Below are 16,083 nucleotides of genomic sequence, written 5' to 3' on the forward strand. Positions count from 1 at the left end.
GTACGCTGCAAATTCCGCATGGTATCCCTAGCCTCTATTATTCCCTCCCTAGACCCGGGGGATTGGTTTGCAGCGCTGGACCTTCAGGATGCCTACTTCCACATCACAGGCGCTTCCTCCGTTTCCTGGTGGGTCAGGACCACTACCAGTTTACGGTCCTCCCCTTTGGCCTCTTGACGGCCCCCAAGGTTTTCACCAAATATATGGAGGTGGTAGCGGCCCACCTCAGGAGGAGAAGGTTGCAGGTCTTTCCCTACCTGGACAATTGGCTGCTCAAGGGCAAGTCCCGGTCCCAGGTGCAGCAGCAAGTAGCACCTGCTCCGCTCTGGGCCTAGTAGTAAACGAGGAGAAATCCACATTAGTTCTAGTCCAGCGCATAGAATTCATAGGAGCGCTGCTGGACTCCCAGGTGGCCACGGCCTCCCTTCCAAGGGACAGGTTCGAGGCGCTCAGAGGCCTCGTCACCTCGGTCACGGCCTTCCCGGTAACCACGGCTCGGATATGCCTTCAAATCCTTGGCCACATGGCAGCATGCACCACAGTGGTTCGAAACGCCAAGCTCCGGAAGAGGCCCCTCCAACTCTGGTTGGCCTCTCGCTATTCCCAGGCCACATGGCAGCATGCACCACAGTGGTTCGAAACGCCAAGCTCCGGAAGAGGCCCCTCCAACTCTGGTTGGCCTCTCGCTATTCCCAGGCCAGGGACGGCCTGGACAAGGTTGTCACGGTGCTGCCAATGGTGGTTGCAGACCTCTAATAGTGGTCCCTTCCGAGCAGCATGCTCCAGGGAATCCCCTTCCGAGGCCCGTCTCCCTCACTAGATCTAGTGTCGGATGCCTCAGACCTGGGCTGGGGAGCCCACATGGGGGACATCAAGACCCAGGGTATGTGGTCACCCAAGGAACTGACCCTGCACATAAATGACAGGGTGGCGCTGGCGCCACCACCTCCGGTCTCTCAGGGCTGTGCGCCTGGCGTGCATGGCCTTTCGCCAGCACTTACAAGGGAAGGTGGTCAGAGTCCTCACGGACAACACCACCGCAAAGTATTACATCAACAAGCGAGGGGGCACGCGCTCCAGGGCCTTATGCCAGGAAGCCCAACTCCTGTGGGAGTCCTGTATAGCCCACAACATCCTCCTCCAGGTTCCACCTACCCGGCGAGAGCAACATGCTCGCAGATCGCCTGAGCAGGGTGTTCTCACATCAGCACGAGTGGTCCCTGCACAGAGAGGTGGCAGAATGGATTTTCCTTCAGTGGGGCACTCCCCAGGTGGATCTATTCGCTACCGCCCAGAACCGCCTCTGTCCCAGGTTCTGTTCCAGGGTGATAGAAGGCAATGGGGCCATGATGGACGCGTTCCTGCTCGATTGGTTGGGGCTCCTGATGTACGCCTTCCCGCCCTTCCCCCTCATAGGCAGGGTCCTACAGAAGGTGAAGCCAGACGGGGCGAGAGTTATCCTGATAGCGCCGGATTGGGCCCGTCAACATTGGTACGGAACCCTACTGCAACTCTTGGCGGCCCCCCGCCCCCCGCAGGCTGCCGCTCCGGCCGGACCTTCTCTCCCAGGAGGGAGGTCGTCTCCTCCATCCCAACCTGGCCCCGCTCCACCTGACAGCGTGGCTGCTCCGTGGCTAGATGCGGAGGAGGGGAGGTTAGATGGGTCCTGCTCGAAAGCAGGAAGCCGTCCACATGGAGGATCTACCTGGCTAAGGTAGGTAGTTACAGTACGTCTTCGCTACGGGGGAGGGGGTCGATTTAAGATACGCAAATTCAGCTACGCGAATAGCGTAGCTGAATTCGATGTATCCGAGCCGACTTACCCCACTGTGAGGACGGCGGGAAATGGACCTCCGCGGCTCCCCCGTCGACGGCACTTACTCCCACCTGCGCTGGTGGAGTACAAGCATCGATTCGGGGATCGATTGTCGCGTCCCGACGAGACGCGATAATTCGATCCCCAAGAGATGGATTTCTACCTGCTGATTCAGGCAGGTAGTGAAGATGTAGCCTAAGTGGTATCGGTTCTCCTCATGGGCGAGGGAGAGAGGTTCCTCCCCCGCGTCTGCTCCACTCCAGCTGGTCCTGGACTACCTCCTGTCCCTTAGGACCCAAGGGCTAGCCCCCTCCTCTATCAGGGTGCACCTGGCGGCCATTTCGGCCTTCCACCCTCCGGTGGTGGGACAGTCAGTGTTCTCCCACCACATGACTTCCAGGTTTTTAAAGGGTTTGGACAGAGCGTTCCCTTATGCTAGACCACCGGTTCCCCCTTGGGACCTGAACCTGGTTCTGTCACTCCTCATGGGACCTCCCTTTGAGCCCTTGGCCACTTGTTCTTGGTCCCACTTGTCTGAGAAAGTGGCGTTTTTGGTGGCTATCACCTCAGCCCGCAGGATTTCGGATCTTAGGGCGCTCACCTCGGAACCCCCGTTCATTGTCTTCCATAAGGGGAAGGTACAGCTTCGCCCGCACCCGGCCTTCCTGGTTTCATATGGACCAGGACATTTTCCTGCCAGTCTTGTGTCCTAAGCCCCATTCCTCCAATGAGGAATGCCGCCTACACATGCTAGATGTGCGTAGGGCACTGGCCTTTTACTTAGATTGAACAAGGCCATTTCAGGCATCCCCTCAGCTTTTCATTGCTACGGCCGAGCGCATGAGAGGGCAACCGGTTTCCACCCAGCGGATTTCCCACTGGATCACCTCGTGCATACGCACGTGTTATGTCCTGGCTGGGCTTCCCCCGCCTGCTATTGTTAAGGCACATTCGACGAGAGCCCAGGCCTCGTCTGCGGCCTATGTGGCTCATGTCCCTATTCAAGACATCTGCAGGGCTGCTACGTGGTCCTCTGTCCATACTTTTGCATCGCACTATGCGATCATCTCCCAAGCAAGGGACGATGCCGGGTTTGGTAGGGCGGTGCTCCGCCCAGGTAACCCTTAACCTTTATCATTTAGAACTCCTACCCACCTCCGTCAGGTATAGCTTGGAGTCACCTACTGTGGAATACACAGGAGCAATCACTCGAAGAAGAAAGGGCAGTTACCTGTTCCATAACTGGCGTTCTTCGAGATGTGTTGCTCCTGTCTATTCCACATCCCCCTCCTTCCCGTCTGTCGGAGTTGTCTGGCAAGAAGGAACTGACGGTGGCGGGAGCACGCAGCCCCCTTTATAGCGTGATATGTCGGCGCCACTCCAGGGGTCGCAGCGGTGCTCCCCCACTACAGATGCTGCTAAGGGAAAAACTTCCGGCACCGGTGCACGTGGCAAGCACGTACACCTACTGTGGAATAGACAGGAGCAACACATCTCGAAGAATGCCGGTTACGGAACAGGTAACTGTCCTTTCTCTTCATACTTGAATCAGAGTTAGCAGTTTTCTTCAGAGAAAACAATTGGGTATGGTGAAAAAGAAGCACTGTTGGAAAGAAAATGAGGGGTTCATAATAGGGAAACCCCAGTTTTGCTTTTTGTGTACATGGATTTCCCTTCTTCACAGTATTAGAAGATTCAAACGCATGTTTAACAATCTATGGGATTTTTTTTTTAATACAAAATGTATTGTGGAGAGGGCAGGAACACCCAAAAATGTGTTGAATGTGCTTCTGACCATTTTATTTTATTTTACCTTCACATCTCAGGAAATTCAAGATCTTATCAGCAGTGGGTGCATACAGTAAAGGTATAACAATTTTATTTTTATTTGACTAGTTTGTTTATTTTTGTAAAAGTCAGCATACTGAACATCGAGCTTTAAAAGGATATTTGACTTTATATGGTCAATTAGCCGCATTTTCTAAATTTGTGTAGTGTTCCTTGTATTAATGTAACAGAGAAAGCATATTACATTAGTAAGGAAGTTATTTTTACCTAAATATTTTTTTTATAAACTAGTGTCTGTGTCATGACAATATTTTTATATTAGTTTAAAAATGAGAAAATGTCTCATGCACAAAATAAATGCCAAATTTTGAAAAGCACAGAATGTTTTTCTGTTCATCTAGCCAAGGATTTTTCTGTACGCGGTATTGTGTTACATTCCATAACTGTGAGTTAGGTGTGGCACTAGGATTTGATAGGAATTTTATCACTTCTAGTAAACAGCAGTTTGGTTAATAATGTTTTTACATAGTCTGACTAACAGAGGACCTTTGTTGCACAACATTGTTACTAGGGAGGATTAGTAAAATCTAGTACTTTAGACAAAACTCTTGTGATTAAATAAGACATGATTACCTCAATGTGATAGAAATAGTTTTTTTAAAATAATACAATATATACATTAATAAGCCAAGGAAAGCTTCCAATATTACATGTAACGTGGTAACAGTTCATGCATGGGTATGAGAATACGTCATTATGTTAGAATGCATTGATAAATATGTGTCAGCCATGATAATGACATACTGTAAACCTTGTGTAGATGTAGACAGCAGGTTGTAGATAGAATGCAGCTGTGGAAATTTTTCCTAATTTAAAAAGAGGGCTACTATTTTCCTACTTTATTTTATGTCAGCCTGTCATTTATTTTTCTTACTATTCTTAACTTTTAATCTTTGTTATAAAGGTTATTAAAATATGCTTTTGTATGTTTCAGAAAGGAGGTGCACTAATCAACACAGCCATGACCAAAGCCAGCCCTGCTGTGAAGACAGCATACAAATTTGTAAGATCAACACAATCTGTGCATAAAAAATTACAGAAACCACCTACAATCTCCAGTTATTGTCAAAAACTGAAAAAGCTGTGTAGTTCCAATATGTATTACAGAAAAACATTACAGCCTAAGAAATTGTTTTCATCTTTTATTCCTATCTTGTGAGGGAACAATAACCACTCCATGTTACTGTTTTAAGTGATTCAGTATGCTATTTTTGGCTTCATTCAAAATATACTGTAGATGCTTATTTGAATACCTATTACATATTTGAAATACAGCTGAAAACCTCTACTTAACTGATGATCTTAAAATATGGACGCTGAAAATACTAAATCTCATTACTACTTAGTATTATACTAAGGCCCCTTTACTCCTCCCTGGCAGTGTAAAGTAAAAGTCCGTATAAATGTTGTGTATAGTTCTAGGTGGTGTAAAGGAGTCTTTGTGTACATAACAATATGTCCCTAAGGACTCCAGTTTGACACTGAGTGGTATCCTATCCAAAGCGGGTTGGGAAGCATATATATTGTGTGCAAGGAACAATTGCAGTCCAAAACTTCCACCCTAAGCAAACTATTCCTTATCTGGGTATGAGCATCTTTTAAACTTATTGTTATGGTGTTAATAAAATAGCACTAATTCAAAAAGCTATGGACTTGCACTCTTGGCCCTTGATTTACAGCTTATCTAGATGAAGCTGGGGTGTAAATCTGTACCGCCCTAGCATGTCACATGCTAACTGTCTACATGAACCATGCATGTAAAAGTTACCTGATGCATTTTGATCTACCCCGCTTTGAAACAGGAATAGGATCAAAGTGTTCTAGGGAACTTTTAGTGCGTGGTAGCAGGGTCCACACTGGCAGTGCGCAGCAGGCTAGTGCAGTGAAGATTTACATCCCAGCTTGCCACACGCTGTTTAACTAATTTTATGTCTTCAGTTTGACAAGCAGTCCAGTTTTTAAATGATCTTTAAATATCCCTAGATCATAAAGAATGTGAATTACATGATACTATCCAGGGAATAAAAACAATGTGGTAGCTCGTAAGAAATGACACAATAAGTATTTTAAGATTGGGTTCAAAGCACACAGGGGAAGAATCTTCTCTGCCTTTCTTTTGGCTTTTCCAAGGGCTCTTTAGATTGATGCATAGTAAGTAGTTCTGAATAAATCAGTGCTACAGTGTGATGCTAGTAGATTTTAAATAAAACTTAAAAAGAGAATTTTTAATTATACATCAATTCAAACTCTCACAAAAGTCATGAGGAAAGAAACAGGTAAATAAATTAAAGGTACTGTATAACCACCCACTCATTTATAATTTAAAAATGGTTCATTAACAGGCTAGCAGGAAATTATTCTCCTCCTCTATTTTTCATGAGCTTAGATGAGGTTTCATGATTTCCTCCCAGCTACCCATTTTGCCCATTATGTCCCTGATCCTACAACTTTCTGTATCAGCAGACTCCTTGTGTGCAAGAAGCCTTATTAATTTCAGTGGGAATCTGTGCATGTTCAGGCATAGATCAAGGTTCAGGAGCAGGCCTATATGTCCTCTCTTGCCCTTTCCCCTTCCATACATGCATGCATCTACTACATGGCACCCTGTTGCCTTGTTATTGAGCTACTGAGCTTATGATTTAAGGGTCACATTTTCAAAAGTTCCCTAATCTGGCCATCAAAACTATCCCAAGTTGTTGTACAGACACTCCCCAGGTTACGCAAGATGCGACTTACGTAAATTCGCACTTACAGAAAAAGTTCCATAAGCCAGAAATAGGATTTTCAAGTGCAGAAATTTTTGCGTAACGTACGGGTATACGTTTCCAATTTACGAAAAATTCGAGTTACACAAGGCTTTCCGGAATGGAACAATTGTGTAGGTCGGTGGGCATCTGTATATGGAAACACTCATAACTCTCCCCACAAACTACATCTCCCTGGGTGCAAAATCAATAATTAAGATGTGTGTGTCACTGATTTTCATGTGTAGTCTGAAGTTTTTCATATATCGCCCTTAAATGTGAAAAGTCATAGGCATAATTTTCAAGGCTACTTTTGAAAATTGGTTCTAAAAGTTAACTTGAATCTAACACGGTTCATGTAAGGAAAACTTTCCTATTTCTCTTAAGACCAGGTTAGCATTTTTTCTAGCAAAAATAAAATGTAGAAAATTTAGAATATAATTACTTGTCATCTAGAATGGTAATTCATCTCTAAATAGAAGGATGCCCTTGGGTCCATTTTCTGTGCAAATTATTGTCATGAACAATCATGGGACTTGGCTGCCTATTTTAATGCACACAGTTTCCCCCTAACTATCAGCACTATGCTGTTCAGCAACGCTGGAGAAATTCTCCATCTGCATATAAAACCACTTCATTTCTTTTAAGATTGATGTTGCCTTGCAAGTTACCAGACTGGAACACTATAGCAGTGAGCTTGAAAATCTTAACAGTTTTCCAACATGAGTTGCTATTAAAATACTACTTCAGATTTAAAGGACCATCTCAAATAAAGAGATGGACACTAGAGACCAATAGGATGGTTCATTTTTAGCAATAGGTGAGGATACATTTGCAAAATTAGTATGTTTTCACAACATTGGCATGTATGCACAATTCTTACTAACTGACTGCTGTTAGCATAGTATAGCAAACTGATACAGCCCAGGTGAAATTAGCGATAGAGATTATTATCCTTATATCACATAAAATTTTAAAAAATATTTCTCATTAAGTAGGCCTTATAAAGCATATTCTTTGAACAAAGCCTATCTCTTGCGCCACCAGTTAAGTCCTTTTGTTTTAATTTTCTAGGCAAAAAGTCATGCAAAGCAGGGAATAAAAGAAGTGAGGAGTAAGTTAAAACACAAGGTATGTAATACAATTTTACTTTCTTACCTTGCTTCTTGTATCAGTTTGAAGCTTATACTTTACAAATCACATGAGATTTGTGTTTTTAATGACTTTTGAAATATGCTTAGCCCTTTGTTCAACAATACATTTTTCATAACGAGCCCTCTGGCAACTATCTGTCATTCTATGCATCCACTGAATAATCTCTTTATTGTTTGCATATTTTATCATAGAACAACAGAGATCTTCAAAGATACGTTAACAGGATGTATGTTTTCATAAAGTTGATTGCTTTGATATCACAATTTAAGTCTTTGCTTCAAGCTGAGAATTTAAGACAGGACAGTCTTGCAGTACAATGTAATTCAGAAGGTGTAGTTGTCTGTTTTGGATTCATAAGATCCGAGCACAATGTTAATGTTTTAAAATAGAGAAACATTTCAACTTTGAAAAATAACATAGAAATATCAGAATGAAGCTTGATTTAGGCATTTAAGGACACTTTTCCTAATGAGTTTTATTTCTTCACTTATGATTATCCTTGTGAGAAGGGGGAACTAACTTCAATGTTATTTTATACTTTTCTCAAATATAAAGTTTAAAAAAATATTTCATAAACATTAATGGATTTAAATTGTTTTATATACATTCTAAAAGCTTCATTTGAAAACTTCACTCTGTTGTATTTGATAACTATTAACTTTTTGCAATGCTGTATTTCATTTTGTTAATAGATATGATCTTATGACAAATATTTAGTAACAAATGATCTGTATTAACAAAATTATTTTTAGTACTCTATGTATACATAGGATATGTAGATAAATATTGTAAACATGAGATTTTAAATCTATTCTGTTGTGTAGGAGAGTGATGAAGAATATGGAACTTGTAGCTCTGGTGTACTACAGTGTGCGCCAGTGTACACCTTACACAATCAGAAAAGAGGAAACTCAGAAAAACGAAGACTTGCCCAGGTAAGTCACCTGAAACCTTTGCTATCACTTTCTTAAAATATGGGGGGGAACTGTTTTCCTGTTACAGTAGTGTGTTAAAATATTATGGTAAATACCTTTATTACCATCTGTATTCAGGAAATATGATAAGTAGTATTCACAATAATACTGCTTGCATAATATGCTGTTTTGAGAGTTGAGAGAATGGCTTATCATATATCATCCTCCTGGAGGGGAAAAAATAGGAAATTCAGCAGGGAGATGAGGTTGCCAGCTACATCTCCAGGAAAAGAAATCACAATTGATCCTTAGAAATAGGACTATATTTTCAAACAAATATTTAAAATTATTTAATAAATACTGTTTAAAAGTACAAAGAGTACAAAACAGATAAATGCTAGGAATATTGAAGGTGTGATCTATTGAAAAGTTTACTTAGTAGTATATATCTTTTATGGACTCCCATTAGATAAATAATTTCATAGGCATAAAACATACATATCAGATCAAGCATGAATATTAGTTTTTGACCAAAGGAATTAGTTTATTAGTTTTGAATAAAGGAATTCTGGTATATTCACGTATGCCCAAGCTGATTTTCACTGATAAACTGTCTTTTTACAACCCTAAAATACAGTGGTATGTGTTAATACTTTACCTAAAGCCAGTTGATTTTGAGAGAGGGCATGCCTTTAATTCAGACCTTGCTCAAGCTGATTATCATATAGTGAATTTACTGCTAAGTAACTAACACTGTGTCAGATGTCTTGTCTTTCTGTTCTCAGTTCCTTTAATGGGTCTGGTTCTCTATAACAGGTGTAATATCTCGGTTTTAGCCCAGTACTAATTCCCAAATGCCCAAATTCTATTTGAATTATTGCTTTATTCTATACAGAGTAATAAACAGTCTGGGGGTTTTGTGATCCCTTTTGAATAAGAATATATATTTTTAATAATATATACAAACTCCTGCTTTTGATACCACAAATGTGTCTTCCTTAGATAAGAAGTGTGTACTGTAGGTCTTCAAATTGACAGTTGAATTTACCTGACTATTGACACTATTTTACTTTATATATAATAATAATGTTATGATAAAATTCTAATTTTGTAAGCCCATGCATTCAGGTGTTTTGACTGATAAAATAGAAAGTGTTTGTGGAAACTAATATACAATTAGGGTAGATTAATGACTTGCTCAGTAGAATGTTAGAAAATGTGTGGTAATGCTGAGGCCATTGGTTCCAGTGGTATAAATAATGTAGGCAGATCTATTTTAATTATGTAGGTGGATTCTCTTCTGTAACATGTTTTTCAGGTTTCTTTTTAAATACAGTAATACTAAAGTCTGCAAGTGTGTGCTGTCATTGTATTTTCACATAGACTAACACAGTGTGTCCTTTCTTTCAAGAACCTTGTATAGTTTAAATTTCCTGCCTTGACAGTTGAGACAGAAGATATGCAGATACATTTAGAATTTTAAAAATGTAGTATTTATAACAGAGATTGATACTTATTTATTTTTAATTGGTAACTGTCATTCTAATATACAGAAACTTTTTCTTTAACCACATCTGTGTCGCATAACACTGCTTTTTTCAGTACACCGTAGAAACACATCCCCAAATCTGTTTATATGTTAACTTTTATGCAAATGTACAACATAAATATAGCTAAAATATGTGTCTGCACATTCAGATGCTTTTAAATGCTGCACATGTAGAAAAATAGTTAGCTTATTAATTTACTTCATGGTCAGGTCTGTCTGCTGTTCCACTTTAATTGTTTAATTTTAGAACTGGAGTCAACATGAATAAATTGTACCAAAGTAAATTTTATTATTAGATACTAATGTTTCTTCTGAAGGATTGTGTCATTGTAGAATACTTAAACATTTATATGATTTTTCATTCATACAGTCGTATAATACTGAGATTTAGTACATCTTTTCTGACAACTAGCCAACTTTTTATTTGTGAAACAGCATACACTTCTTTCAGAATGATACAGTGTATCAGGTCAGAACAGCTGAGATTTTTTTTGTCCTATATAGAGCAAGGAAAATCTTAATGTGCTTTAAAAAGCGGGGGGTTGTTTACGAGACAAGCTCTGTTACTAATGGCTCCATATCTTTGCCGAGCTGAGAGAGCAGCATGACCTATGTCCCCACCCCATCCTCTACCCTGAATGTCACATGCACTCAGTAGGCAGGAAACAACAAGCTGTAATCACTGACCAAGAAGTTTGGTCTTCTACAGTTCCAAAAAATGCAAACTGGGCTTTGTGGTCCCAAAACATCATTATTTATATGGAGTCTCAGGCTGTCCTACATGTTATAATTGGTGCTGTTTTTAAACATGGAGGCTCTTAGCATCAGCTAACAATAATGCAAGATCCATTGAACTAACTGCTGGCTTTGAGAGCTTGCATCTATATAAATTATAAATATACTTGCATCTGAAGAAGTGAGGTTCTTACCCACGAAATCTTATGCTCCCAGTACTTCTGTTAGTCTCAAAGGTGCCACAGGACCCTCTGTTGCTTTTTACAGATTCAGACTAACACGGCTACCCCTCTGATATATAAATTATATTACTTATTATTATTATTATTTATTATTAAAAGCAAATGAATTGCATTCATTGCTACACTTCATAATTGTAGAGCTTTGTCTGAAGCTTTCCTTCCTGCTGATTAATCTTTTTGTCCAGGTTTCTAAAATGGCGCTGCTCACTGTCATTTCACTGTAGTCACTGAAAAATAAGATAGTGCTAATGGTCACACAGTAGCTTATGCATTTAAATATACATTTTAAATAATGGATAAAGGTTGGTTCACTGAAAAATCAACTATGAGAATACTTCTAAAATCCCAGACAGTGTAGATTTTTAAGTCTTCTTACCTCAAGACAATGAGGGCTTCCCCCACGCTCCCACTCCTCCATCCCCATTATCAACCATCTCACAGTAAGTCATTTTAAAGTACTGCAACATAAAGAATTTAATGTTACACTTTCTGTTTCATGTCAGGCCTATTGATGGGAGTTTTTATTTCCCCATTGCTGCTTTCAGTAAACCATAAATGTCAAATTAGTCATTTGAAATAAATTCAAAAATATTGTTTATAATTTAAAAAAAATACTTTATAAAATAGTGTATGATGCTGAAGTTCTCTTGATTCTAGAGATCAGTTTAATGACTGTTTCATTACCAGGAGATTCTGTACAATAGAATGTGAATCTGCTTTTTACCCCAACAAATAGTAGTTTGTATGCTGGTCTGCTAATTAGTACGGTTATTTCCTGTTTTGTTGATGAGGCTTAAATAAATGTCAAGGGTACAGCCATGAAGATCTTCCAATTAGGCTTTGCGTTTGTAAAACCCAACCCCTTTGCTTTTGTGTGAAGATGACAGTTCCAACTGCAGCCTCAGCCTAACAGGGCTCAAGGGAAAGGATTCTTCTCTGGTTTTATTGAAAACAAGGCCAGTTTGGCCCAGTGAGAATACCGGCACTGGTCACAATGCAGAGCCATTTTTAACAATGAATATTTACTAATCTTTATCATTGCCCTTGTGGTTGTTTTAAAAAAAATAGACTTTAAAAAAAATCAGAATGAATTATGATATGTAAAAGAGCTGCTGAAGCTTAATCAGAGGATAAATAATTAAATCTGTTATCACAAACTATAGTGATTATATTGGTTTCCTTTAATTAGCATTTGGGAAATCTTTCCCAAGGAAAGCAAAACAAAAAACAAAACAAAAAAACCCACAATTCAACTTAGCCTAAGATAGTGTTAGAAAAATTGTTCTCTCTCATATATGTTTGAGCCCACTCTTGCTTAGGTTAGCTATTCTGGGCTTTTTGTGTGTGCGGGAGCTTAGCTGTATTGCAAGTCAACATTAACAGATGGATTGCCCTAAGCAAGGGAAAACCACCACAACAAAATCTAGTGAAAGTAGAGGATTGAAGCTTTTTATTGTTAAGCCTTATTAAAACCTTGGCATGTACACTACTGTTAACTGTTTCATGCCTTGAACTAATAGCATTTCTGTGATATTTTCTGTATTCTAAGTAGACAAGGTACATGAGATAGTATGAGAAATTTCGAGTTAAATGTTTTGAACGACAAACTAAAGCAAAACATGAGATTATTTCAGCCCATGTTAATGTTATTTTGCCACATATTATTAGCAAATTACACTCTGACTGTTTTTACTATTTACCAACATTTTTTTGGTAATACTTGAATTAAACTACTGAGAACTCAGTTTTTCATAATTCATTTTAATTCCTTTTCTTTACATGCATTGATGCAGTGCAGATTTCGGGGTGGGGGCGGGGGAGTGTACACAGACACAACCATGTTTCTACCATATTGCTTAAAATAAAATAAAATAAAATAAAAAGAGTTTCAGTAAGAAAAAAGGAGGAATACCAGGAAGATCTGTTTGTTTTCATGAATATGATCTATGTAATTTTACCATATGTAACCATTATCCCAAGTGATTGGTGGCTTATTTAAAAGGGAACATTGCTGGGTTTAAATAGTCCTTATGTATTCAGTGGCTTATAAAACATGCTAGCAGATTTGCAGAGTACTGTGTAACAACTATGAGCTCATTTTATAATTAATAAGGTACCAGTGCACCCTTGTCTCAAAGGAAATAGACGTAAGACTTATAGGCATGCAGTAACTTGTAGCCATAATAAAAAATAGGGCATTTGGATTGTAAGTGTGGATTTACTGGGAATCCCAATGTGTCCCTGCTACTTTACTTACACATATATCAAAGCAACCAGGTGAACTACTTGTCATGACTATGCAGTATTTTAAATATAGTGTTTTAAAAATCTCGTTTATAATTGAAACCTCTTTATGTAACAAGTGTAACTAAAACCAGTTCAGATTAAACCTTTTATCTTGCTTTCCCCAAACATAAGTGAATTGACCAAATAAAAGTATTCTTTCTCTTTTCTTTTTAAAGCAGAACATAGATGTGACTTTCAGATACTTAGTATAAATATAGCATAATGAATAGAACACACACAGTTCAAGTGATAGAATGTGTACTTTGGCTCCTCCTCAACAGCTATTGCAAGTCTCAGAGGAGGAGGCAGCATTCGGCATCTTCAGGAGAATACCGAATGCCCCATACATCAATACCGCCTCCAATGGCTAGCAAAAAAATGACACAAATATTAGCTGCAAAGAGCCTCCAGTACCTGACTACCCTCCCAACCTGGCAAAAGGTGATTATGGCGGGAACAGAAAGGAAATGGGAGAAGAGGAGATTGGAGCAAAATTGGGCCATTGGAGTGCTGCTGAATATAAATACTGCAAAAGAGGGAGAGACAAGTCCCATTATCAAACACGAATCGAACATCATCATTTAAAAAATATAAAAGTTGTTATTCCATGCTTTCTATTGTATTTGGATTCAGCTGAAATGTTTGGGATCACATTTGGGAAACACAGAATAATAGCTTCTGTCCACATGCCTCATATCTACTGAAAATCCTACATGGATCTTGGGTAGCTTTAATCCTCATTGAATAATTAAAGTAATGTAGATAAAATATTACAATTGACAGATGTCAGATGCAGTAACAATTAGCAGTTTTGAATTTGTAATTTAATAGTGTGCTTCATCTTTAGGGAAACTTTTCCTATAAAATATGTTCTGCGATAAACTTCGGTCAATTGGTAAATTATATATTTTGAACAAAAGAGGGCATAATTTGAAAATATTGCAAGCAATTTTAGTTTTCTTTTAATTTATGGGGACGGTTTTTTGTCTTTGTATGTCAAGTAAGATCTCTTCATTCTGCAAATTGTTCAGCTTTTCTTTTAATTAAAAATGAAAAACCTAGACAGCAAAAAATTCAAATTATAAATTACGAGAGTGCCCTCTGGTGGTCCTGATATCTTCCTATATACTACAAGCATATGTACCCAGTGTCATATGGTGAATGCTTGCTCTTTATATCAAAAGATCTTTTAGAAACAAAACAGTATCCATTATCTCAATAGAATTCTTATCTAAAAGAGTATGCAGACTTATAAATGTTTGTCATATCCATGTCCTTCAAACAGAACAATCTTTATTTTTTGTAGATGTACTCTCTGAACAGTAACAATCTGTTTCCTTAATTCACTTAAAATATTTTGTGGCATAACCATACTCTTGAGATTAATTATGAAAAAATATTGAAGGGGGACTACCTTGTTTCAGTGATTTATTTAGCAAATTGATGTATTTAAAACAAAAAAGGAGACAATGCAGATATTATAAAGCTTTTTATTTTTATCTCTGATTGTTTCTCTTCTGTTCTTAGCCCATTCTTTTTTTTTTCCTGTTAAGATCTTAAAAAACAGAAAGAAATCTTATTGTACTAGCTGCATTACTGGTGCAAGTTTCTCCTTTACTCATTATTGACTTATAGTCTCATGTTTCATTTTATTCTATAGAAGACATCTGCCCTTCTTTGGTTTGGCCTCCCCAGTGAAAAACCATACTTGAGAGCCATCTCTGACTGTCATCAAGTTTCCAAACAAAAAAAGGGACGGCCTGGAAGCTGGTCCAGAAGCTCTTGCTGGCCTTTGTGGCATTTAAATGAGTAGTTGGCCTTTTCAGGACCAAGGCACCAACACATACTGCCTCAGCTTTATCCAAATGAGAAACCTAGAAAGTGAAAGCTTGGCAGGTGGATTCTTTTGACATATGCAATCTATTTTAGTTCTGGAACTAATGAATGAAAAGGCAGTTCAGCTGCGAGTCAGTCACAAAAACAACCTTAGTGTTGCACAAACAAAGGATTCTTTTAAGGTTCTGAAAGAGAAACACTGTTGTGCTGAGTATGCTGTGGAGAATCAGAAGAAGCTCTTCAATATTTGATAATTAACTGAAGTAACTAGGGGTAGACTACTAATCAAGATAAATTACATTGATATTTATATCTTACTTTTATTTGCCATGCATCCCTCTTCTCGCATCCTACCTAAGAACAGCAGTTACAGATAGTGTTATGGCTCCACCTAGCAGAAGGAAGGAGTCAAAAGTTCGGTCAATTCAAGACACCAATCCATCTGCTTCCTTTCCAACTTAATTTTGCCTCCTGACCTAGAAGCATGGAGAGAGCAGTCTTATGTCTCCAGCTTCAGTTCCCCTTCTGTCTGGTCTCTAACCTCCTGTACGTTAGAGGGAAGCAATGAAAAAAGAAGTGATTCAGGTATAGGACAATGAGTTTGGCTGATGGAAAAGCAGGGAGAAGAAGAGCAACAGGAAAAATCCTTTCCTGTCGAGAGCTTACAGCTAGTAGAGTTGGCAGCTGGAAGGGATAAATGTAAATGGAACTAGCAGGAAGATTTCCTCCTCATGATTAAATCTTCTGATCATGGACTCTGAACTGAGATGATGTTGGAATCACACCTAAGGCTGAACTCCATTTCCCTGCAACATAGATTAGCTTCTTAGATTGCACAGTCAGTCTGAGAGTTCCTCATCCGGATAGGCTCTAACAGAGCCTGTAGGTCTGCGTGACAGGGCTGCAGCTGATGCAATATTGCCAACTCCTCTGGTTTTATTGTGAGTCTTATTTGGGT

At 39.3% G+C, this 16,083-nt stretch overlaps 1 protein-coding gene across 2 annotated transcripts in view; it reads left to right on the top strand.

Annotated features, from left to right (window-relative positions):
* Positions 1–16,083, top strand: part of DENND1B (DENN domain containing 1B) — a 252,418-nt gene that overhangs the window by 220,991 nt on the left and 15,344 nt on the right. For both annotated transcript variants that reach the window (XM_008164283.4, XM_024102044.3), the window contains 4 exons: positions 3,643–3,683; positions 4,599–4,667; positions 7,483–7,539; positions 8,388–8,498. In XM_008164283.4, the coding sequence (XP_008162505.3) occupies positions 3,643–3,683; positions 4,599–4,667; positions 7,483–7,539; positions 8,388–8,498 (278 nt within the window). The remainder of the gene's footprint in view (positions 1–3,642; positions 3,684–4,598; positions 4,668–7,482; positions 7,540–8,387; positions 8,499–16,083) is intronic.

Source organism: Chrysemys picta, chromosome 8, assembly GCF_011386835.1.
Source record: "Chrysemys picta bellii isolate R12L10 chromosome 8, ASM1138683v2, whole genome shotgun sequence".
Lineage (NCBI taxonomy): Eukaryota > Metazoa > Chordata > Testudines > Emydidae > Chrysemys > Chrysemys picta.